This window comes from Amblyomma mixtum, chromosome 2, assembly GCF_055824585.1.
Source record: "Amblyomma mixtum isolate Tamu chromosome 2, ASM5582458v1, whole genome shotgun sequence".
NCBI lineage: Eukaryota > Metazoa > Arthropoda > Arachnida > Ixodida > Ixodidae > Amblyomma > Amblyomma mixtum.
The window spans coordinates 311,745,378-311,771,262 of record NC_143013.1 but is presented as its reverse complement, the minus strand read 5'-3'; the positions used below and the strand labels follow the sequence as shown (position 1 = coordinate 311,771,262).

At 45.3% G+C, this 25,885-nt stretch overlaps 2 protein-coding genes across 10 annotated transcripts in view; both read left to right on the top strand.

Annotated features, from left to right (window-relative positions):
- Positions 1–17,397, top strand: part of LOC149364977 (lisH domain-containing protein ARMC9-like) — a 46,603-nt gene extending 29,206 nt beyond the window's left edge. For 6 of the 7 annotated variants that reach the window (XM_089574981.1, XM_089574979.1, XM_089574977.1 and 3 more), the window contains 13 exons: positions 1,284–1,374; positions 2,237–2,363; positions 4,222–4,367; positions 4,868–4,944; positions 5,026–5,100; positions 6,983–7,076; positions 8,158–8,216; positions 8,911–9,021; positions 10,551–10,594; positions 11,668–11,783; positions 14,896–15,022; positions 16,779–16,969; positions 17,216–17,397. In XM_089574981.1, coding sequence (XP_089431107.1) covers positions 1,284–1,374; positions 2,237–2,363; positions 4,222–4,367; positions 4,868–4,944; positions 5,026–5,100; positions 6,983–7,076; positions 8,158–8,216; positions 8,911–9,021; positions 10,551–10,594; positions 11,668–11,783; positions 14,896–15,022; positions 16,779–16,969; positions 17,216–17,220 — 1,263 coding nt within the window. In that variant the 3' untranslated portion in view covers positions 17,221–17,397. The remainder of the gene's footprint in view (positions 1–1,283; positions 1,375–2,236; positions 2,364–4,221; positions 4,368–4,867; positions 4,945–5,025; positions 5,101–6,982; positions 7,077–8,157; positions 8,217–8,910; positions 9,022–10,550; positions 10,595–11,667; positions 11,784–14,895; positions 15,023–16,778; positions 16,970–17,215) is intronic. The other variant, XM_089574976.1, reaches the window with a different exon arrangement.
- Positions 17,398–19,077: 1,680 nt separating this feature from the next.
- LOC149364976 (uncharacterized) overlaps positions 19,078–25,885 on the top strand; it is a 184,839-nt gene continuing 178,031 nt past the window's right edge. For all 3 annotated transcript variants that reach the window (XM_089574974.1, XM_089574973.1, XM_089574971.1), the window contains exon 1: positions 19,078–19,371. In XM_089574974.1, coding sequence (XP_089431100.1) covers positions 19,289–19,371 — 83 coding nt within the window. In that variant the 5' untranslated portion in view covers positions 19,078–19,288. The remainder of the gene's footprint in view (positions 19,372–25,885) is intronic.

Below are 25,885 nucleotides of genomic sequence, written 5' to 3'. Positions count from 1 at the left end.
AGTAGAAAGATTGTTGTATTACTCTTGACTATCTAGAACATACTGGCGGCTATATATAACGGTAGTGTGTAGAAAGCTCCAAACAGAAGTTGCGTTGTCAAACGGTCACTTTTGTTGGTGCCATGACTTTTGCACCACCGAGAATTCAACAGCCAAAGCAAAGAATGTCACCGCTGTCACCACTTTCTTATTGGCCGACATTTTAGGAACATGATATGCTGAACACGTGTGTAGTTGGATGCCCTGAGTCGGGATTTCAGTGGAGAATGTACTCAGACCACCTCTCTAACAGTGAACGTCCTGTGAGAGTAAAGTGAGTGCTACGGTTGTCAAAGGGTTGGTGTGAACATATTTGTTAAAAAACAAAGAAAGGGCACTTTTCTGAGGTAAATTGTTTTGTTCTAGGATCAGAATCGTTGAAATCAACAGCTGAGTGTTGTTGAGATGAATTAGGAAGGAAATGCACCTCCCCACAAACTCTTGTCGATCGCATCTAGCATCGCCTCTCCAGTTAAACAAGTTCAGGAACAGCCACCTACAGATACCTCTGAAAGGAAAAGTGTACTATAGTAGAACAGTGACTTGTCAGTACTCATCTGTGAAGGTAATGAGTATGCGCTGGTAGTGATATTCCAGAAATGTGTCAGTTCAGAATGCACCGGCTGTTTTCGTTTGACATGATTCCTCACGGCATTGGCATTCTGAGAGGTACACCATCGACTGCCATTTGAACACAGAGGTCATGTTGCATTCCGATGCTCTGTACTGCCATGATTGCCCTTTTCCCAAAAACATGCAGTACAGAGGTTCGAAAGCAAATAGTATCTCATCACTGGGTCACTCACCATTTCTCACCACTTCATATCCTCTGGGCTTTTACAAACTCCAGAGCTGAAGTTCTGATTGAGTACTGAAGTTAGAATAAAGCAATGATTTCATGACGTTCTTCTAAAAGCAGTGTGAAAATAAAATGAAGGTGTTGAGCAACTTGAAATGCTGCCATCTGTTGTGAAATGCTTCATTTTAGGCCCCTAACTTTGAGCTGAACACCTGATAAGAAAGACTTTCTGGGTACTCTAGGCTTCACCTCAAGGGGCGATATTTATATAGGTTAAAGGACAACCGCTTGTTCTGTACTGATTATTTAAAGTTTTTCAAATATCTTTACTTGTTGGCTAGCATTCTGTGTTTCATTTTTAGCCATCCTCTTCCAAGTCTGTCACTAGAATGTCCCTTTTGTAAGCCCACTCTAATAATCTGCTCTTCTGATCTTTTTTCTCCAGAATCGCATTTTGCACCTGATTAAATCACCAAATATGGGGCTGCAACAAAGCTTTGTGAGGCTCTTGAATGCATTTGCTGCCTTTCGGTCAGGTAAGGTTTAGCCAACTGGTATGTATGGTGCATTATTCAAGTGAAACTGTGCTTGTTGCACCTAGTTTTGATGGCTGCATCGACCTCATAAAATCATGTGCAAAACATGCGCACGCTGTAATGGGCCTTTTTCTGGATCCTGCAGAGGCGTGGTAGCGAAAGAGGAGCAAAAAATGGCAGCTTTGATATAAGGGCTTTAGCTACCCTGCTACCAAGATATACAAAACAGCTAAATCTAAGGAAAGCAAATGGGAAGGTAATCTTTTTTTGTGGTGGTGTTTATTAGATAAGGAAATTAATTGAGTGGTCATTTAGATTTTTGGTAGCTTTACAGAAGATAGAAGAAAAGACAAGCATATGCTGTCTTTGGGAGCTGAATCCATGATCTCCGCACACTTTGTGCATTGCTCTACCACTCCCTTTACTTTTATAGGTAGTTGTGTTACCTGTAGCGTTACACTGAGATTGTTCACCAGCACTTCACTGAGCCATGAGAGTGTATGTGGCATGTCTTGATATATACAGACCGGAAGTTTTATGTAGAATGTGTTCAGCAAATGTTATATAGCGTCACTGTTTTATGTGATACTGCAATGCAGCATGCTTTGGCAGTGTGTTGGTAAATACTGATCTTTGCACTTGTTTAAATGATTGAATTTCTTTGACATTTGTATTATTACTTTCACTCTAGCAGTCTTTTCAGCAAATGCATCTTTGTTAGCTAATTTCTCTTCGATATTAGAACCCCGTGAATAAAAAGTGCGAACATTTTAGGCAGATTTGTCTGCAGTGGCAGCAACCATTCATCTTTTTTTTTTTTCTCTTGGTGCCAAGGTTTTCTTTATTCCTCCCATGTGCGTAGGTCGAAATTACTTGGCCAAGAATCTCCAGCTTGTCGCAGTGCTGACAGACACACTCGTGTCTGATTTCGTCACTAACCCGAGAACACTGGACATGATTCTGGGTGTACTTCAGAAACTGAGTTTAAGGTAACACCATTTTGCTAGCATGCATTTTGCTGAAAATTGCCTTCTTGTGTGCCGTATCGGTAGTAGTGACTCCAGCAACTGGAGCATGGCCAGATTGGGAGAACATGGGGAAGTGTTGGAAGGGCCGCTCATAAGGCCCTATCACGCTCTGCCCATTTCCTCGTTAACAAACTTGGCATTGTGGCACCCCTGCAATCCTCAGAACAGTTTGGCATGTGTTTGTAATGTATAGCAAATAGCATGTGCATCTATGTGCAGATTGGATGGCAATTTTTTGTGTGTGTTTGCCACTTCCCACTTTTGAATAAATTTTCTGGCTGCGCTGTTGCCCAGCAGTGCATTTCAATTAGCTTAGATACATGTGTGCATAAAGAAATAGTGACAGTTTAGTTTATATTTTTTTGTGTTCATAATTTTTGCATCTCTGCATACTTTAAAATCAAGTTTGCCTTCATATGATGAAGTGCATTCAAAATATCTCACTGGTAGCCCCTTGGTGGCATTTTTTCTGTTTTCTGTGGTCTTTTTGTGTGCCTATGTGTCTGCATATGTGTCCAGCCTTGAATGCTAAACAAGACAATAATTCAATAGCAGAATGTTGTTTGAAGACAGGACCAGTGATCTGGGGCCTAGTCCCATTAAACTTTGAAGCTAATGTGGTGTTATGATTCCCGGTTATGTATAATTTTGACATCTTTGGCCACATTGAGCAGTGATGTGATAGCTGCGCCAATTGCGCCGATGTGCGCCAAAAGGCAAAACCTGCTACATCCTGCTACATTTTTGTTATTCTGCGCCAAACGCGTATTTTCACATTCAAACACGTATTCTAGTCATTTTTAAATAAAAGTTCCAGTGAATTCCTTGTTGTCCATTTATAACTGCTGTCCTATAGGGGCTTGGCGGCTATAACACAGGGCTGATCTATACTTGGTCGCATAAAAGATTACATGACACTGAAGTTCTAAAATTAGTTATTTGGGCCAACATATGATGTTTCACAATTGCCTCTAATTTAATTAAATTATTGCCAAAACCACGATCTGATTATGAGGCACGCCGTAGTGGGGGACTCCAGAAATGGACCACCTGGGGTTCTTTAATATGCACCTAAATCTGAGTACACGGGTGTTTTTGCATTTTGCTCGCATCGAAATGCCCCTAACATCCTATTGAACAGCACCTTTTTGTTCCCAAAGGTTTCCTCCTTATTTTACTATTTTACTTCTCGCAAAGTCAATTTTTTCACTTGGCAATGAGCCTTGAGCTGCTCCAAAAGCTCTTTCCCTGCTCCAAAATTCCCTTTTGGCTGCTCCAAAAAGCTGCTCCAAAATGGCTTCAGCCAATCACATCACTGCATTGAGTCATTAATTGCGTGAAACTTTCGAATTTGACTTTAGAAATAATGAGGTCCAAAAATTGGTGTTGGCAGTTAGTGAATGGATAAAAGCCCACAAAGCAGCATACTAGTGTTCGACGAACTCATTCAGAATATTTAAAGCAAGAACTCGTGAAGGTTAGCAGATGAAAAGCCAGCAGATGAAAGACACAAAAACTGATGTTAGTACTTTAAAAACTACAGTGACTTTTTATTGAATGACACCTACTGTATTCTATTTAAGTTGTTAGCATACATGGTTGCCTACATGTCAAAACAACTTGTGATTTGTGATGATAATTTTCTGCTACATGTCTTACTTAATGCACACAATAGTTGGTCAATTTAATTTGAATTACAAAGAAATCCTCTTATGCCTTTCTCATGATGTGCTGTTTATAGCGTCGTAATTCAGTTTTAGAGTGTGCCTTGGAGAAAAAAAGAAGGCCTTTCTTCAGTTTATATCCTTGTGTGCCACAGGCATCAGCAAAAGGAGATCATGATCAGCCACGGCATCCTAGAATGGATAATACGCACCTTGCAAGAGGGTGAAGAGGCTGGGTTCTCGGAGTATGGTCTGGAATACATAACTGCTCTCTTCATGAATCTGTGCCTCCAGAAAACGGGTATGTGTGCCTAAGAGAACAAATGTCATTTTTGTTTGATTTCAAATTAAATTGTGCACAGAAAGAAAGCACTGTTTCTTGTGTTGACGATGTTCCTGTAACATGTGCGCTTAGTGCATGAATGCTTGCCTTCACATTCTTTACAGCTACAGACAAGCTTGAAAGTATGTGCGTTTGCATTAGCTTGTAACCCCATTGCAGCTGTTCCTATCCTCCAAGAGTCCTCAGTTAGGAAATGCCGCATGGCATATACCAGTTACATTTTCACATCACAACAGAGAGGAGATATGATTAACTAGTAGCACTCCTGCCTTTCCTGTGCTACACCAATGTTTCTGTCTGCATTTCTGCTATGCCAAAACATTGAAGTGTCCTTTTTCAGTGAACAGCTATTTATGTACAGCATAAAAATTATGGAGAGTGTGTTATTTGCAGCTGTTAGATGCTTGCAGCCCCTCTAACTTGTTGCTAAGGTACTCGATCCTGTCCTGTCGTTGCAGCTAAGCATCATTGCAGCAAGATGAGTGGCTCTATACTTGATGTGATCAAGAAACAACTTGAACACAAGAATGCAGAGGTAAATTTAAAGCATCTTGCTATACAACATTTATGACAGTGTGGAGGAGTGCCCCGAGCTTATCCCTTTTGTGTCTTTCAGATTGTGCCTTACCTGAATGGTGCTCTGTACAGCCTTTTATGTGACCAGGAGTTTCGGAGTATCGCCGTTGACATGGTGCGTATGTGACGTAAGTTAGTGTCAGCAGTGAAGGGCTGCTAAGTTAGGTTATGAACTTCTCAGTATGCTACCTTAGACGGCATCATATTTTTCGTATTTCATCTGTGAGAATCGTGAAGCTCAATTGAAGTCCGGTGTCTGCCTTGCCTCTTTGTTTCACATCTGCATCTTTTAATACGTTAATGATCATGAATTTAGGAAGTCAGTGCCAGCTAGTCTAACTAAATGCTTTAGCATTATTTTTATCTATGTGTGGGTGTGTGCAACTGAAGAAGACCCCAGAAATTTGATATTGCCTGCTCAGGACCGAATTGGAACTGCTGTGCTTAATGTCAAACTACAAATGCAGTAAACAGAACTGCTGGTGCTAATCGAGCTTTATCGATTTCCGTTGCAACAAAAGGACCCGTTGTAGTAATTAATCACACTTCGTAAAACGGTTGTAGAGTAAAAGTCATTGACATTGGCTGTGCTAGTGTGTGTAGGGAACCCCCCCCCCCCCCCCCCCCCCCCCCCCCCTTGTAATAACTTTCAGCCTAAATTGAAGCTCGAGGCTTTCATTCCAGTACACACATGGCAACAATTTTCTTGAAAATAACTTCAACTGAAACAGTTTACTATTGTACCAGGTTTTTTACACTTCCTGTGTGTCTACTGCAGTGACAGAGATTACAAGGCTTCACGACTATGTTTTGTAGTTTCAGTATGCATGGACTGCACTTTCTGCAGCGTTGGCTACCTGTGGTTTTGATCTTAATATGTGGAAAAAATTTTTATAAATCTTGACAGGCGTGTTAAAGTTCATGATTGTATATTTCTGCTCGGCATGCTATGCCATGAGAGTAACCATGCAGTGAGAACAAAAGTTCTCATCATAGTGGCTGGCATCCCCTGGTGCTGCCTGCTTTCATGAAGTTTCAAGTGGGGTGTTACGTGGTTGTGGGAAACCATGTGGTGGTCAGCAGAGTGAAAAAAATCAGCGTGAGCACAAGGTAGTGTGTAGACAAGGGAGGACTTTCAATGCGAGTGGCTGCGACGAAAACTGCTTACCTCCCTTCAGCTTGCAGTCTTGCCTTGTCTGAGGGGTCACTTGACCAGTAGGCTGAGTCTGTAGTTACCTTCTAGCCCCGGCCTGCACTTTTTAAAGGACAAATGAATACTGGTGCATGGTCCATTGCTGTCAGTGTTGAATGCTTTTTCCAGCATGCTATCGCGAATCAGCTCTGTAATCCAAGGCCATTGTTGGAACAGGGATCAGCAGGCCAGCTAGAAATGTCAGAGAAGGCGGCATCAGTGACTTGGGGCAGTTCGCCAAGCAGGATTGCGGGAAGAGATCATATACGTTCAGGGGGGGGGGGGGGGGGGGGGGAATGGCGGGGGAAATGTAGAGAACGAAGTGCAGGGCCAGTAGTAGCCACTACCTGGCAAGACCTTATTTGGGCACAGGAGCATTGGGTTAGGAGCAGCCAAGGGCAGACCTTGCACAACACTGGCAGGTGAGAGGAGATTGTAGGCACTTGCACAGTGAAATGATGCGACAAGCCACTTCATTGCAGTGTCGATAATATTTCTCCATTCGTCTCAATTATTTGTGGGATGGCACACCTTTGGTCACTTCTGAACCTCTCTTGCTGCCTGAACTCTAATTTTGGAGTGACTACACTTCTTTTTGTGAAACTCACAAAAAGTTGAAATATTTTACGAAGTTTCAATTTGTTTATAATAATGGGGTTTTATATACTGTACTTGATTTTCGTATTAAAATTTATTAGTGCATTATTATGGTCTTTTGTTATCAGGTAAAGCCCATTTCTTCCCAGCTCTCACACCCCAGACAGATTTTTCATGACTAATGTTGAATGCACTTTTATACTATCAGGACCTGGAAGAAAGCTTACAAAAGGCGAAAATGCATTCCCCTCCCGACGTGCAGCATCAGATAGACCAAGTGTGTGAGAGACTTCATTCTTCAGGTATGCATGCAAACTCTCTGCCAAAATAATATGCAAGTTATTTTCTTTCATTGTTGCTCTCGCCTATTTAATTGCTGCTGAATAACATTTGTTGTATGCTACCTTTACGACCAAATTTTTTTTACTCTTGCTGATCATAATTTTCCAAGGTTGTGTAAAAACTCCTTCATGGTGCTGGATTTCATTGCCTTTGTTATTTTTAAAGAACAGGCCATTTACTTCTGTTGCTTAAACTTAATAATAACGGTGAAGATCATTTATTAATAATTAATGCAAATATGCAATAATTTGCATTCTTGTGAAAAGCACTGCTACCATCATGTTATGAGTGATATGAAATCTTCAGTTACACTGAGTCACCTAAATATGAGTGTCGCTGTGTGCACGATGTGTGATGCACTATCACGATAAAAAGAAACGCGGACAGTGCAGCGCCTACGCACTCCACTGTTTGAATTTCTTTTGATGGCGCTTTTACCTCGGTTGTAAGAAAAAGATGTTAGAGTCGTCCTAGAATGCATCACAGACAACTGTAGCATCTCGCTGCTACACTGAAGTTAAAGCATGTTTAAAAGAAATGCGAACAGAGAAGCGCCTAGGCTCCGCTCTGTTCGCATTTCTTTCGATCACGATAGTACAGGGTCGCTCAGTATAATAGGGAACACGCGAGCATGTGGCTGCTGCACTTTTCAAAGCACCGCCGCCAAGAGACGGAGAGAATTGGCGGCACCAAGCGCATGCCCAGAAAGAACATCAAGCTTGGCTGGTTGTTTTTGAATGGGTGCTGCAGATTCATCAGGCTGTCTGATGGCATCTTTTTTCTGCTGCTGCTTCTCCATCTGCTTAGTGCAAGATGCAAATAAAGTGGTTAACGACAGGCATAAAACCCACAGTAAATTATAAAGTGCGAAGGGAAGAAAAGTTGAAGATATTTTTGTTGCTTACTGAGGAGATTCTTCATTTTTTTTTTTCAGTTTCCTTGCTGAAGGCGCAAAACCAGCTTAAACTGTGTACCGTTTCCTTCTTTGTGGAAAATCGAAATGTTCTTTATCGGGACGTTTTATGTGCTTTTTTTTTACAGACTCAAATGTTGACAACAGCATAGCCGATTCTTTGACCGAGGACGATGATGATGATGAGGTGATTTTTTGTGTTCTCACTTTGCCATCACCCTGCACACAGCACCTAAGCACAGTATTGCATGTGATGTGCCAACTGTGAATTTTAGCTTCTATAAATTGTGTTGTAGTGCCAGCCCCAACACTGATGACAAGAGCTTTATGAATGAGGAGCTTATTCAGTCATTGGTTGGAAGGACCAGCAATTGTTAATTCGTGGGGTAGCACAACCACACTGTGCTTTAATAGACTGAGAGTCACTGAGGGAGCAAGTAAGCTAACTGAAACAGAAGGAATGCCAACAAGGTCACTTGCTCAGATGGAGCCTGCTACATATCATTAATAGCGCTCTGCCAGTCAAGCCACTCTAATGGCTTTTATCCTGTCTGCTCTTTCATCCTAGCCCTGTAAGTGTTCACTGTTTCTTTGGTTAGGGATGCAGATGTCAAATGATCTGTGAAGGTCTAGACTACACATAGTTTGTTGTCGCTGACAGGACCTAGAAGCTTGTGAGAACACCCTCATGCTCTGCCTGTGCCCTCGAATTTCTTGCTTTCAGCAACTTAGAGTTGTTTCTTTCAACAGTTTCAGTCAGATTTGGTAGCTAGTGAAACCATATTGCAATTGCAGCACCAGATATGATTCTGTATACGCACTTCTTTTTGTTTGTGATTATTTTTCTTCATTTTTGTGTATGTGGATAACACTGTGCTCAGGATTCTCAAGAGGAGTCGGAGCCAGAGCCAGAGCTCGACATGGACGACATTGTGCGAGCATCACCTCACCAGATGTGTGGTGACCAGCTGCTGAAAATCTTCTATGAGGAGGTGCGCAACTATCCAACTGGATTTTCCTAAATTGTTAGTAGTAGTAGTTCACCAAATTTCTCTGAAACATAACTGCATATCTTGGCTCAACAGGTCTTCTATGTAGTACATGTGCATTTGATCACCTTAGTTAAATACTGTAAACGATTTCATTTTTGTGACGACCAACTTTTCACATTTTTTGTGAACTGCGTATAATTCATGACAAATTGTTTTCTTGAATGATTTGGGCAGGATGTCGTTTTATAATTCCCTGAAAATAAAACCTTTAAAAGAAGCACATTGTTCCCATCTTCAATATGCATTTAAGGGGGGACATGGGCCTTAGAGCATTTTTTTTTATTTACAGACCAAATGCAATGAAACTGCACAGACTTATTCAGTTTTTTCTGCTGATTTCAAATGTGCAATTTGTTTAGTTCTAGACCAATTAGTTCCTGAGATATTAATATATATCATGCCATTGTCTGCTGAAACAATAGAAAAGAATGGGCCACCAGAAATTTAATTTTAATGTGTGGGTAGATACTACAATGTGTGAGGAATGCAACACTGGAAGCAGTTTTCAGTTTTTTGTCCGTGTGGACAAATGGGCTTAATAGTTAGTTTTCAAGTGAGTTGACCAGACATACAGTGCCAGAAACCATGACACACATGAAACTAACTATTAAGCCCATTTGTCCACACGGACAAAAAACTGAAAACTGCTTCCAGCGTTGCATTCCTCACACATTGTAGTATCTACCCACACATTAAAATTAAATTTCTGCCGGCCCATTTCTTTTCTATTGTTTCAGCAGACAATGGCATGATATATATAATATCTAAGGAACTAATTGGCTTAGAAATAAACAAATTGCATATTTGAAATCAGCAGAAGAAACTGAATAAGTCTATGCAGTTTCATTGCATTTGGTCTGTAGATAAAAAAAAATGATCTAAGACCCATGTCCCCCCTTAAATAAATGATGCCAAGTGGAATTCACGCTTGCTCAGACGTTTATAATTCTCAGTGCCTGGCATAGGTCATCCGTACTGCACAGCATCTCTGCGCCCTTCCAATTCACAATGAACACGCACCGAGTCATGCCGTGCGAATGGGCTTCGTTATGTTTACTTTAAAGGGACCTAACATTGAATTTTAAGGGCCCAATTTTTTTCACCACAACGAAAAGCTTGATGTTGAAGGTGCTGGATGGCCTTCATAGGTTATGAAAAAAGTGCTTGTCTGAGTGGAAACATATCTCAGCAGTCGTGCATGCACTGACTGCTTGGTTAGTTTATGGCACTCTATCAAAGGAAAAACCAGAGTAAAATGTACGGAGGCATGAGTCGAGGATTGCTATTTGTGCCCTTATCCAAATTTTACTGCATGCAAAATGACCTAAACTCAGTGTTACTTGAGTATGTATGTGGTGACTTTTGTTGGTTGGTCGACTGAGTAGAAAGCAGCTTATGGCAGAACAAAGACTGTTTATGAACTCCTGCGTGATGGCTTAAACCTGTCTATTATGGCAATTTATTTACAGGAGAGGCAGGACACAGCTTCAATGGAAGGATTGACCATGTCAAGGTAACTGTGATGTTTGTGTGTATATGTGCCATGGAGGCAAGCTCAATTTTACATATATTAGGAGTACAGACATAGATTAAAGAGCTTGGTCTGATAAAACCAGGAATGAAGTGTCTAATCAGAGTGTGTAGTGCTGAATTCCTCAACATGCCACTCAAGATTTTTTCTGCAGTCAAAGCACTTTCTTCCTCTGCCAGTAACTGCCCCAAATTGATTAGTTTTGTGGCTGAAGAAGATGCTTCTCATTGTATGCATCCTTCTGTTTTCTTATGCCAGAGGGGCAGATCTATGAGTCACCCTTGGAGGGGGCAGTTGAGGCAGTATGGAGTGGTCCCATCTGAGCCATGTATTTCTTTGACATGTTTTTTTTTTACAAAAAAAAATAGGATTCAGCATGGTTTTCAAACGTGAAATTTCTCACTTGGGCAGGGTGACCACCCCTCCCCACCCCCCTTCCAGTAAATCCGCACCTGTCTTAGGCAAGACATGCATGATTTTGTCATCTCTGAAATGCTGCAGCTGGTTTAGTTACAGTAATGCAAAGCTTGAGAGAACGTAGAAATTATAACATGCAGCGTGGGAACAATTTTATCTGCATGCAAGCTCATGCAGTGTGTGCACAATTGCTGTCCCTCATAGGGGTAGGGTTTTGCATCACAGGAGTCTGCAAGTGTCGTGGTGTTTTTACAGATGCCCACATTTTCATAATACGCAACTGCACTAGGCTGTATAGTTTGAGTACCTGAAACTGCAGTGTCAACAAAAAGTAGTTAGGAAATTAATGCGTTGCATGAGATCCTGCTTTGTGGTTGATAGCAGATTTTTGTGTTCACACTAATTTTAATAAATAAATTTGAAATATTAGAATTTCCATGCCTCAGCTTTTATAAAAGGTAATTCTAAGAAAATCTGCCTGAGCTATACTTTGTGTCACCATTTCTTTTGTTTTTTTGTAATTGAATCGCTCGCGTCTTCTGTTTTATATCTTATGTAGGGATCTGCAAGGGCTATTGTATGTTTGGCAGTTTGCTTTCTTGCTTGAAAACTTGCGCAAAGTTTTTGTTGTATTTTAGCAGGCTGGAAGAGTCTTCCCCAGATCAGTCCCTGGAAGAAACCACAGTGAATCCTGCAGAAACATCCCAATCGGAGGAAATGGACTGCTCCCAGGCTACTCACACTCAGACCACTGGTAGGAACTTGACTTTTGGAGATTGGATTTGGGCCGCCACTTTGTTTTGCAAATAAATTAAGAGCAAATTTCGACAGAAGTTTGCATGACTGGAAAAAACATAAATCCAGGGAGTCACTCCAGAAATCTGCTGCTGTTTTAGGGCGCAGCGCTTTGGCGCCTGTTTCTGCATTTCGCGGCGTCGCCGTTGTCCGTTGCAACCAGCTGTGGACACCTTAGTCGTGCTTTAAGCTGCGAAACCAATGGAGCGGGAGTTTGTGAAGCAGAGGGAAGGCTCATAACTGCCCTCTTGGAGCAGTGAACACCTCAATCGTGCTTTAAGCTATGTGGGGGTAGTGACAGATGTGCGCTGCATGCGTTGGCATTGACAACTTTGTGCCAGAAACGCGGCACTGAAGCCATAGGCCATCGGCGTTCATTGTGTTCATTGGCATAGGCGTTGACAACGTTTTATGCTCCGATCATTTTAAGAAAAAGGAGTGCGCATAACTGGCTCCCTGGATCAGTGGACGCCTGAATCGCGCTTATAGGTACATGGAGTGATAAGAGAGAGATGTGGGCTGCATGCATTAGCGCTGACAGCGGTGATTGAACTCTCGCGATCAACCATTAACTGCCACCTGCCAGGGTGGCAGGGTGGATGGTGACTTTAATGTACATATAAAGACAAACAGGAATTTCTTACCACTTATACGGCAGAACATCCCATTCCTCTCGCTTGCAACACCTCCCATGGCTGTGACAACCTTGCAAAATATTTGCATAGACCTTGTCTTTGAGAACCATCTATCTCTCCGACCACAAAGCTTCCTTTACGACAATCAAGGACTGTTAGTGGAGTGTTTCTTGAAGAAGGAATATGTGTGAAAAATAACAAGTTGTCTGTAATTGTACGTACATGACTTGCTCCAATTCTTAGCCTCAGTCTATCGAAAAGCTGGAACAGCTGAGGAGCTGCGCTCAAATTTCACATTAGGAAGTAACATAATCGTCGGCAATTTTTTTTTAAACTCAAAACTCATACATTTTCTGTGGCTTTTTGTCCTTCTAAGTTTAAAACTCACTTTTGGAAAACAAATTTCTGAAATGTTACTGTACTTCTGGCTCATGTCTGTGTAAGCGTGTTCACATCCATTGACATACAGCCATGCGTTGTAAGTATGGACACTTTGGTTTCCGAGCAAAACTGCCCATAAAGCGAGTCGGCCATAATAACAAATCACGAAGAAAAAAAAACTTTAAAAAACGTGTTGTGATTAAGGTCTGCTTTTGGGCATACTGATGTCTAACAAAGTTGAACTTAGACATGATTTTCGGAGCTACGAGCCCATTATCCTGGTCGCCGTTGTGCTTAAAATAATGTGGTGTAACTTTACATGTCTTGTGGTCTAGGATAAGCTTGAAGGCGTCTTGTGGCTAAATGACCTAACTATACTACTACGACTGTTCATATCTCATGAACCGCTACTACATATTGGTACTCAGTCGGCTGAAAACTGTTTAATGCAGCTTTCTGCGTAGCACAACCCAGCAAACCAAAAACCTCTCGGAGACGTTTCGCTAGACGTCTCTGAGAGGTTTTTGGTTTGCTGGGAAGCTGGAAAGGGAGTTTTCATCGCAGTCATTCATGCATTATGGAAAACAGTGAAGAGCGTTGATTGGACAACTTTGCACTGTAAAGCACGGAACTACCAATGAAAAGGGCCATCACTCAGCCATTCGCACTTATTCACTGCATCCCTCAGGTGTACTGCGCTCAAAATATAAAAATTGAAACTTCTGGTGGGGGCAGTACAGATTTTTTTCTCATTACCGTCCATATTAACGAGACAAAAATGCAAGGGCTCTGTTTGGCACTGTGCATTTTCCCCCTGTCCATTGTCCGGACAGTGAGTTTTCGTATTAACGAGGCATAAATATATCGAAAAAGTTTGGTTCCCAGGAAAGGTGTCCATAATTCAGTCATCCATGTTAATGGGAGTCGTGTTAATGATGCATGACTGTATTACACATGTGCACACCTGAGTAGCTTGGTACAGGTGACTCCAAATACAGCAGAAAGTGACTGGCCAAACTAGGTGTTTCCATGTAGGTACCCAAAACCTTACCAGATAACAGACAATGTAAACAAACCTTGGACTTTATTTAACTTGACTGTTTTATTCATGCAATATTCAGTGTCTCAACAATTTATGCTGTCATGTGCATTACTTTGTATGATGCATTTGTGTAATGCCCAGTCAACTGTTTGTGATCGCCCTGTATTCTGCATGCCAAGTTGGAAACATCTACTCTTATTATTTAGTTGCCACGGAGCCATTGATTGGAAGCATCATACACAATATAGTAAAGGTCACAACACAAAAACATGTTATAAAATTCTGCTGGGTTCCCAGTCACGTTGGCATTGGGGACAATGAGAGAGCCGACATGTGTGCTGCACAAACCAGAACCATGGAAATAAAACATGTGAATTTGCCTCCTAGAGATTACATGAAGTTAGTGCATAGCAGACTAAGAGCCGTGGTAAGCTTCTTGGGAAAATGAAGGACACAACAAGCTGCATACCATAAAGCCCATTTTAAAAGAATGGAAATCATGCCGCCATAAAGAGCGTTTTATCGAAGTAATTTTATGTCGTTTACGCATAGGTCACACACACATCACCCATAACTTCTTATTAACAAAAAATACAAACCTCTGTGTGAAATGTGTGGTGAGGAGCTCACAGTAAATCACATTTTAATTTCTTGTTCGCGTCTCGAAGAACTTAGAAAAAAATTTTTTACGGTATTTTACAATGAACACATTCCATTTCATCCCGCATTGCTTTTAGGCGAGCAAACACTTGTCGAGTTTTCACTTGTTTGTAAGTTTCTAAAGAAAGCCAATGTTTTAAATATATTATAATGTAACCTCTGTACACTTGAGATAACATCATCTAACAAGCTTGTGTTTGGCGCATGATAGCCATAGTTGCTTATGTGCCATAAAACCCCATATAACTAACTAATTATTATTTAGCATCCACCAGTGCACTGCTTGCAGTGGACACATTTTTCAACTTTTGATACTTTTCTCTTTTAAGATGCTGATAATGTGATGTTTTCAGAGTTTACGGCTCCCCCGGTGGACGAACAAGCATCTGAGCTTGTGAAGCAGATAACTGGCGAAGAAAAGACTCTAGTGGCAGCTGCTGCCACGACTGCCCCTTCCAGTGATAAAGTGAATGGCCTCAAGTACGCAGATAGTACCACTTTTTATGTTTTCTCTTTTCCTGGTATTAAAGTCTGTCTGCACTCATTACTAAGCGATTGTGGTATATCCCCACTTCATCAGTCCTAAGTTAAGGATCTCGTACTATACCCCTTCACATTCTCTTTATTTAATAAATGATGATAAGATATCAGCGTACACAGGATGCCAAGAGCTCAAAAGAAGTTAATAAAGAAAATTGGGGCAGTATTGTGGGCAGTTGTCTCACTCAAGGTGTGGCATTTTCTGTTTCATACTAACCTTGTTAATTAGCCGCCGCGGTGGCTCAGTGGCTATGGTGCTCGGCTGCTGGCCCGAAAGACGCGGGTTTGATCCCGACCGCGGCGGCTGAATTTCTTTGGAGGAGAAATTCGAGGCCCATGTACTGTGCGATGTCAGTGCACGTTAAAGAACCCCAGGTGGTCGAAATTTCCGGAGCCCTCCACTACGGCGTCTCTCATAGCCTTAGTCGCTTTGGGACGTTAAACCCCATAAACCAACCAACTAACCTTGTTAGTTGTTATTGATTAATCAGTACATTTCAATACAATACAATCAAGTCACAGGATTTAAGGGAAATGTTTTAATTAAAAACTTATACAGCATCAAAAAATACTCCAAAAAGTACAGTTTCTGGGAAGATTGTTTTCTTCAGAGTTGGTGTATCTTGCATACTTTAAAAGGAGTGTGTCAAAACACAGAGGAGCATGAGACAAAAGCTGCTGACATAACTTAGTTGTGGCATATGTTAATGGCCCTAGCACAATAGCCATTTAGAGCTGGATTTCCAAAACATCTGTGCTTGCGCTGTACACCTTGAATCTTGCCACCTGTATTCACACAGTGCTGAAGCTTTAATAATTGTGGGAATAACTTCTAAAATTCATTGCAAAACTAATACTACTTTTGAAAAGACGTACTTTTCATGAATCCTCAGTGGTTGAGAAAGTAATCATTTAATCTTTATTAATGCAGTGCATAATTACCCAAAAAGAAAAATATTTTCAAGTGCTCAAGCTGATGGCCAGTAATTTCATTGAGCTATTTGTGCTGTATGCACCACATTTTAAGTCCCTGGCTTATGATAGAGGAGATGCCTCAAATATTAAGTTGGCCCATGCTTTTATATCTCAATTATCACCATTGCACACTTGTATATATAACTTTATCTACTTATGCTCTATTTTGTTCTGGAGTCATCATCCATCTCCACACATAGCTACCAATATTCCATACTGAGTGTGTATTATCCTGCCCTAGCTCTTGTTTTTTCTTTCTCTAGCACTTGCCTGCAGAAAATTTGTTTTCATAGACATGCTTCAGCAAAACTGTGCAGGGGTATGCTATGCTTCAGAGAGTGGTAAATTACTGCAATGTGTGTCATCTCATCAACCCAGCTAAGTTTCTGCCACCTCCTGCTATTATACAATTGCCTTCTCTTTGGTATCCATGCTGTTTCCCCTAACGACCATCGTTTATCAGTTGTCAGTAGCCGTGCGTCAGGCTGGTTTATTTTTCGAAGTGTCATAAATTATGGTACAACCTGAGCTTCCATGCCAGGGTTAAAAGAGTCCTGCTCTGTTTGTTCATCTTGGTAGTGTACGCTTTATTTATAGGATTCATCTTTCCAAGTCAGATGTTAAAGAGCAGTCATGCTTGCTGAATAGCTTCTATTATAATCTGGTCCTCAGGCTTTCGTGCTACAGAACTGTGCTTGAAAGCAGTGGAATATGCCTTTAGCATGCAGGAGTACAGCATAGCATTCAGCTCAAGACCCAAGATTCCTCGCACCCCTGAACCAAGCAGTGGTGGAAGTTTGGGCAGGGTGGACTCCACACCAAGCAGCTCACAGTCATTACGGAGGAGTCCTGCTAGCACCGTGTCGAGAGGAAATGCCTCTTCTGGCCATCCACTCTACAACATAGAACAAGGTGCGTGCTTGTTGCAGGAAGGAGTTTTGTTCAATTACTGTGACGAGGTTTTCGTGCAGTATTGCACACGGTGTAGCATCTGAAGTTTTCGTGTTACTGCGGGGTTGTGCAACGAAGTACCGTGCTTCTTTCACATTTTTGTGTCTTCCTTCTCTTTCCTCACATTAGACAGTATGGTAGCTACGTTCTCTTACTTCCATTGAAACTATTTCTAGGTAAAAACTTGTTTCGTTTTTCTCATTACAGAGTGACCAGCGCCCCAATTAACATCCTGCACATGGCAAGTCTCAAGTGTCTCCTCAAGTCATCTCATCTAAGAGCGAGAATTCTATTTCTAAACTACTGATGCAAGGCTGTTGGTGGTTCATATGGTTCATTACAAAGTGCGTTCAGTTTTTGGCTTCAGTATTATATTTATTCTAAATGTTTCTCTTCATTTATTTAAGTCATCCACTTAGTTTCACCTTGTATTTTTTCTTTCTTTTTTTCGAAGCAAAATAAATTCGTTCTTTCAAGTATTGGTGCGGATATTCGTTTGTTATTTCCTTGAAAACTAATTGTACGTGTTTCTGAAATTATGTTCATTCGTAACACCGGATAAATGTAGACTCAGCTATTGTTAGATAGGAGTCAAGACGGGTAGTTGGTTCCTAACATGTGTATTTATGTAATTCTGGCAACTCGCCTTCGCGCCCATCTACAATTAAAACAAATTTGCAATATTTGACGTTACATCACTGCCCGGCTTCGGTATAAGGAATGTCTCAAATGCTGAAGCGTAACTACAGTAACCCCTTCGTGGTATGCAGCCGCCTGCATTCAATCTTTACTGCTATAAAAAAAACGAAGCTACACTGCAATAGAGCTAAAAATGCCGACATGCAGCAAATATCGAAAAGGTTCTCCGTGCGAGCGTATTTTCACGTATATAGGCGCTGCTTTTGGCGCGCGAAAGGTGCCGTCTGGCCACCGAGGCGGTCAGACGCAGTTTCACATTCCTTCGGCAGGCGGCGCGGTCTCTCCGATCCCGCCCTCTGTTGCCCAACGTGGCGGTGCGCAGTGCGCAGGCGCATAACCCAATTCTGCCACGGTGATGTTCGAGCAACAGTCTTTGTGTTCCAAGAAGGTTAAAGGAACTTCGGTGTTCTTATTACCGCGGGCCGTCGATGTGCTGAGTCGCGGTGCCTTCCAAGATCATCCGACGCTGCTGGACGGATTATATGTGCTTGTAACCATTAAAAAGAGAGATCACAATGGATTATTTGTTCCAGCCTCTTCGGTGTGCCTGCCCTCTTGGATTATGGTTGGCCGGTGGGATTGTTGGCGATCCTCGGCGGCCATCTTTGCATCTCGAAATGCAAACGGATGCCGAAATTGGATTTACTCATTTCGGGAGATATTTTGCGTTCCTTATTTTTCGCTCGGTCAGCGGCTTCGCATCGGCGCCCAAAAGTGGATTATCGTAGCGAGAGCGGCGAACCCACCACGATCGGAATCATCGACGAGGCCGCATCGTGGGGGTGGCTTGCGTTTAGTTTGGATTACTCGCCGGCGCTTCCTCACCTCCCTGGGATTTATCGAGTTTTGCCACGGTTAGCGGTGGCCTCGACCATCACCAGGGAGTATTTTCCACTTTTCTGTTGTGTTGCATTTTTCTACTTAGCTCGATTTACTGCATGAGGGTGTGGCGTGCCTTTCGTTTTCTGTGACGGCTATTTTCTGTTCTGTTACCTCATTGACTTATTTGTTTCTCCGCGCTTAAGTTGTGCGAAATACGACCAGTTTCATTAAGTTTAACGCTGTTCAGAGGGGCGCAAACGGCGGCAACTATTTCAGGTAAAGGCGGCTGACGTGGCATGACGAGCACTGTGCTTACGAGGAAGTTAGACTAATGCGAGACCGTTCGGGTACCGTTTTCGTTACGGCTCTGTTTACAAAAAGTATTTCGGGCGGCTTTCACTTTCGGATGGAAGGCCTGACAAAGCAGGCAACGACCAGAGCTCGGAACGCGCTCGATATGGGGGCGAAAAACAAAAACAAGGAAAACCTGCCACCGCGGCCTGGGCGTGGGGGAGGCAGGCGGCCATTTTGACCTCCCTCCCTGCTTCTCCCTCCTCAGTCTCCGCGAGGGGCGGACCTCGACGCGCTCTCGCCGCTTCTCGCGCGAGCTCGCGAGAGCGGTGACGTCACTCTTCGCGGCGGAGAATGCCTGCGTGTAGTGTGGGCCGCGAAGAAAACACACGGTGTATGATATATGTTTGATGGGGCCGTGTGTACGAGTCCAGCGCAATGATGTCCTGATGTGGCCAGCAATGCAAGATGGTTAGAGAGACTAGACACCTCTGGGTCGGAAATTTACCGGATAATATTCGAGAAGAAAGGATACGGGAGCACTTCAAACGGTACGTACTCGATGGGTTCGAATTTTGGCGGCCGCTCCAGCGAGCGGCGGCGCCTCACCGAGGGAGCGCGGCATGGCTGCAGTGGACTGCCGTGGCCGCTCGGTTGCTGCAGTGTTTTTCTGTGCGCGTTCTGTCGGCGATCGAGGCTCGTGCAGCGAACGTGCCGTTGACTCGTGCGCGATGGTCGGCCTCGTGCCGATCGCCGTGACGAGCAGTTTTCCCGGCGTGTGCCGCTCGAGCCACGAGGTGCCTTGCCGTCAGTGCAGCGCGCGTCCGCCCGCGTTGTGTGCGTGCCTCGCTCGCACTCTTGTGCGATCGCGTTCTGTAGGCACGATTTCTTTTTGTCTTGCACCTTTAGCTGCTCAGAGTCGTTGCTCTAGCGCGGATTGTGATGCTGGGTTCATGTTGTTGCCGACCCGGTGTTTTTGTTGTGGTGTGTATTTGTTTGTATTGTTATCGCTGCCTGCTGAAGCGTGAGGCCGTGCTCGTGCACGATTGGGTGAGAAATGCTTAACATGCCGCACATCTCTTGCCCATGTATTTACCGGCTGGTGCTGTTCGAATGTTTCTTCAGAACATTTTGTGGACTATGGTCAGTTGCACAGTGTCGTGTATGGTAAGGGCTTTCAGGTTAGGCACTTATTCGTGTGTAGTGAAAATAATCAGTTTAACTCTTCATTACCGCTTGTTCCCATTGCGCTTGTTGCAAACAGTTTGTTACCGGGCGCTCGCGACTTCTCGTCCGATTGATTTTTGTATTCCGTCCTTTGGTGCGAGTTTGGTTTCATATTTCCCCGAGCCGCTCAGTTTTCAAGACCTCGAAGTTCTTCAAGACCGTTGATAAGATTTTGCTTCGTTCCGAGCGCGTTTTGTGCGGCCACGGTAGGGTCGGCAAAAGGTTGCGAAGCTGCTGCTCGTGACCGTGCCTCGGCGGGCGCGCTTGAGCGGGGAGGGGGGGAGCGGCCCGCGTCGGAAACGCGCGGGCTGCGCGGCGCAGTTTGGTATACGGTCCCCCGACGGGGCTGCCTTTCTGTTCCTCGTCTTTGTGCTTTTCTGCAGCGCTCCCCTCGCGTGTTTCGTCCTCGCTCTTTTCCCCCCACCCCACCGGAGGCCCTTCGTTGCATGGCTGGCTGCTGCCTGCTCCGGGGAGAAACTTGTGTGCCTGCTTCTCTGTCTTCCCGCCCTTTTTTGCCTCCAGCTTTCCTGTAATCTGGACAGGATTCCTGTGTACCTTCTTGTTTCAACTGTTTCCCCTGGCTAGTCGAGTTTAGTCCAGCCGATGAAAATCGCCCCTTGACGCAGTAAAGTAGGAATATGGACGGTGGGATGTAATTTCGCCCTTTTATGTTTCGCTGAACGCTGCGGAGCGCCCGCCGAACGCCGCTGCGTGGGGTGAGACGCGAGCGAGTGCGACGCAGTTGCTGTGCGGGGCCCAGCAAGCCGCGAAACGTTCGCGGCAGCGTCCGTAGACGAGCTCGGTCGCTGTAGCCCAGCAGTTGTGGCGGGACTACAGAGTACAAAAACATCGTTAGCCGCTCACGTAGTGATCCGAGGAACGCTTGGAGCATATTTTGTTGCCGGCGAAGGGACTCCGGTCTACATATTACGCGACAGTCCTCCCTTTAGTTATGCACAATTCCGTTACCGTCTCCAGTCGTTCGCTGCGCGTTCACAATGCATGCTGTGGCTAGGGTGCGTTCTTGAGAAGTGCTTTTGCGCTTTGCTACAGATTTCGTCAGAGAACGATCCGTGTGGTGTGCTGCGTATTGGGTACACTTGGAGCTCTGCGCGACTGCTGTCGTTTGCTGCACTCTGTGTGGTCAGCTAATTCTCGACGCCCGCTCACCTTGCGCTTTAAGCTTGGCAATGCACGAGTTGCTGTGTTGCGACAGGCGGCACGAGACGGCCGCTTGATATGCGTGTGGGCGTCGGAAATAGTGCAGTGCTGCACGTGTATGACAGCGCCGTGCGGCATGTTTAGTCTGGCATGCGTCACTGACGAGAGAGGGTTGAACTGATAGCTGTCTGTGCAAATTGGGGCCATGAGGCAGCGCAAGTAAGGGGTAGTTGGAGCGACGCAGCGGGTAAAGCGGTCAGGGGTCCAGAAAATCGCCATTCTCGTTCTTGGGTAACCAGGTTTGATCGTGTCTTGGTGTGCCAGTACGCTTTTTTTTTTCCCCTCGAACTGTAACATTGAGCAGCAGATCGCGAATCTCTGCGAAAGGTTGCCAATGCAGGCAAGCCTTCATTTTTGGAGCCGCAGTGGTTAAAAAAAATTGCGTCCCCTGTGCGGTCCTTGGAGTTACCGGTGGCAGCCGTGAGCCTCTAATGGAATTCATAACTCGTTAGGTTGAAACTAGAGACGTTTAGCCCACACGAACGGCCAGAACGGTAACGCGTTGCCGTGCTTGCTTAGCTGCATTTAACGTATGGTCATAGTTCGCGTATTTACTGTACGACGCTGCTAAAACTCGGCCACGAAAATACCTTTCCAGCGGCGAACGACCAAGCCGTGAATGAGTCACCGACCGCATCGCATAATGCTGCCTTTTAGTACAGCACGATGGTTCCGGCACATATGTTTCGTCTCCATAAACAACGTGTAAATCTTTTTCTTAGCCGCGAGTCGTGCGCGCGAGAGTTCGATTCTCGCAGCTGCTCCGCTTTGTGACTTACGCAGCGAGGTGTTACTTCTCGAAGGGCGCTCGCACTGTTTTATTGCCCCGGCCGAAACCGCACGAGTTGCGCAGAAGCCGTGGCTGCGCTCCTTACGCTTCCGTCTGCGTCTCTTATTTTGCCACGACCCGGGGTGCAATGAATCAGCCCGCGACGGCAGCTCCTTAGCGGTAAGCAGCGCGTGAGTCGCTCCACGTATACGTCAGGGATCGAGGCGTGCATCGTTAGTGTCGCTCCGTAGTACGCCCGTGGCGAGGTCTGTCGGAGCCCTGAAGCCGCCATCGTTCCCTGCTTTTAGAGCGGCGAAATTTACCTGTCCGCTCTCGCGTATTCGTACGGCGCGGTCGGGGAAGCAGCAGCTACAGCGGTCGTCCGCTTGCCGAGATCTGGGAGTCAGAAACTGGCACGCGGTGCGTATCAGCCTCGGGGCCCTGCCTGCCTGCTCCGCCGCGTCGATGGCGGCTGCAGCTGCTGTTTTTGAGGCCGACCGTGCGTCGTTTGTTCTGTTGGGTGTTTTATCTTCCGGCCCAGACCGGATCCCGGCGCGCGCGGGAAGTTGGGCGCCTGCGAGCGGACGCACGGGCGGCTGGGTTACGTCGCGCTCGCCGCGGCGGCGGAAAAGAAGGTCGATTCGTATCGTGCCTCTCTTCGTGGCTCGTTCGTTAACCGGGTTCGTGCGGCGCGTAATTGCATTGTGCGGTGTTGCTGCTGCTTCGCCGTCCGTGCGGGACCGACCGACCCTGCGCTCCTCGGCTCACGACTGGGCGGCGCGGGCGAGTTCTCGAGAGGCGCTCGCTGGGCTGGCGGCGCCCCCGCGCTTTGACGCGTGTGTCTGGCGCGCTCGGCTTTTGGGGTCGCGACGTACCGCGGCGGGAGCATCAAACTCGTGCGTGATTTTCATCGCTGTAATTCGGCGCCTTCATTGAACCGCCTATCAAGATGTTTCTTCATTCGCGATGTGTCTGTATTCGCGCTAGGTGCCCGATTTGCTGCTGTCCCGAGCTGTGAGACGTTACTTATCCGTGTAATGATCTACAGGCAGTTTACCGACCAAACCTGAGGTTTCGGATCTGAAGACGAAATTTCGAAATATTTCGGGATCGCAAGGTGTCCGCGGTCGGTCGTTGGGCATAAAAAAAACCTTGCTCTCTCGAGCTGCGAAGGCCCCCCGCGCCCTTTTCCGCTCTGCTGTGGCCGTCGCCTTCTGTCCAGTGCCTCTTTCGGTTTGAAATCCAGCGGCCGCGGCGAAGGCCAGCTGCGAGCCGCTGTTTGCTCATCGGCCGCCGTCCAGCGCCCGCCCTCGCGATTGTTGCTCGCCGCCCAGCTGTGCGTTGATTGACGCTGACCTCTTGCGCGGCGACGCTCCCGACGTTATGATGCCTTACTGCGTCTCCCCCATGCTCTGACGGACAGCCTTTGCAGGTTTTTCTTTCTCGTCTTCATTATTTGGTCTCGAAAGGGCAAAACTCTGCTTGTGCAGTTCGTGTGCTCGTTCCTGCAGTAGTGATTTTAACTCTGCGACTAAGTTGCCTCCCTCTTTGATCGGCGTGTGCCTGTCCTTCGCGGTGTCATTCTCGACCGAGAACAAATAAAAACGAATTCGTGCCCCGCGCACTGCAATTCGTACGTTGCTGGAGGCGACTGGTTTGTCCGGTTTAGGTGCCCACACTGGGTGGTGAGCGGGCAGACGTGTCTCCCTTCTGAAGCCGAACTGTGTCGGACAGCTTCGTTGGAGGGACTCGTGGGCACGTTGCCGACGATTGGCGACAAGGAAGAGCTGGACTGTCTCGGTGGACTCTTCGGCATTACGCAAGAGCTTCACCTTCACACACAGCAAACAGTTGGTACGAACGTTCAGCAAGGCGGGGACTATCGCCATATTTGCGGTTGCTTGTTGAAGGCCTCCCGGGCTAGCGGATACTGTTTTCCAATCGGTTTTTGTTTACTGATGTAGTTGGGATTGACTAGGTCACGCTATCTATATGGTTTCTGCTTTCCTACGTTATTTTCGTTTTGTTATCGCAATTCGCTGACGGTAACGTGCCCGCTCTTTGTAAAGTTCGCTGGCAGCGCAGTCGAGGTGCCAGCTTCTCCAAAATAAACATGAGGCGATAGACCTCCGTGCAGGACTTTTTTTTTAAGGCGGAAGCCTTTACTGCCTCATCGTTGTAAGCAGGAGCTGTCGACAGAAATGTCACGCTTTTCAATAGGTCGAAACGGTCGTGACGTCACAGTGCGCGAATTTCAAACGGGGCCAATTGTACTTTGGCTACTAACCATGCAACCAATTAAAGGGATCGTATAGTGATGCTCCAAATAAGTTTTACTGAGTTTAGTTAATTGCTTATTTAACCAATTAGTCTTAACGTTTCTAGTCAGACCAGATAAATAAATAAAACCGAGTAAGAAATTGGCCATGATTGAGAATCGAACCCCGGTCTCCGGAGTGCGATTCGAGCACGCTACCACTCCGCCATGCCAGCTCGATGGTTTGGAACGAACAAAGGTGCGTCTAGTGAATACGGTGTCTTCGTTCACTCCCATTTTCCTCCCTTCCCGTTACGACGAGGTTTAGGTGTCCACCGAAATATGAGAGAGATACTTGAATAAATAAATAGCAGCGCAAGGAGACAAGGACAAGAGGAGACAACAAGGACGGCGCTGAACTTCCAGGAAGAGATACATTTCCTTTCCTTTGAAACCAATTTACCGACGAGCAAGGCATATTTGTCCGCGTTTCAGATTGCTCCAAATTGTCGTGACGTCTACCGCACGCGAATTTTGACGGGTGTCCACCGAAATATGTGAGACGGTTACTGTGCAACTTCCTTTCCTCAAATACAATTTTCATTTTCTTCATTACGGACCCTCTTTCTTCTTTCACTCACACTTCCTCCCTTCCTGTACAGTGCGGCTCAGGTGTCCACCGAGATGACAGAGAATTACAGCCCCATTTCCTTTCCTTGAAAATCGTTGGGTTCAAAGGGCAACGCAACGCGCCGAACGGTTGGTGGCGTTCCTTGGACTCCGTGGCAGCGCTACAACACGCTGTCGCGTTCCACTCCTAAAGGCGAAGCTTAAGAGTCATTAATTGGCAGTTAATTAATGCACTAACAAAATGTGCAGTGAAGAATCGCGTAGCAGAATGCAGCACTCAGGCTTTCGCCTTTCACCACTTTAGCCGCTAAAGTTCCTCGTACTGTTTCTTTTCGTTTCTCTCAGACAAGCGCTGCGTTAAGGAAAAAAAAAAATAAACAGAAACATCGTCTCGCCTCCATCTTATCGTCGGCGTGGGTCGCACCAAGGTTCGCCGCCGACCCTCGCATGGACTTCCACTGAAGCGTGCGGGAATCGGTCGCCGCGATTACTCTCTTAACTCCGGTTCCTTTTTATTTTTCTCTCTCTGCTTGGCTCTGCTGCTTGTTTTAATCGGCCTCTCCGCGCGGCTTGGGAAGAGCAGGGCAGCCTTTGTGTGGACGGCCATGCATCTTTGGACATAGAATGCACAGCTGGTCAAATGTTTAGGGGAATAGAATGCACAGCTGCTGCAAATAAAGGGCCGAACCAATTAATCAGGGTAATTTTTTTCACATTGCCAGAACAGCATTGTTAGTCGCGAGTTTAGTAGAGGGATCCGGGTTTATTTCGATGGCCCGGAGTTTTCTAACGTGCCCCGAAATTTAAGGGCCTTTTGGTATTTCGTCTTCATCGAAATGGGGCTGGGATTGAATGTCCGCTTACTCGTTCTGAGCAGCTGTACAGCCATATTTCTGATTGGTCTCCGATTCTTCCCCGAGCATGATAGATAGGCCTCCAGGAGGAAATTGAGGGGGCGTAC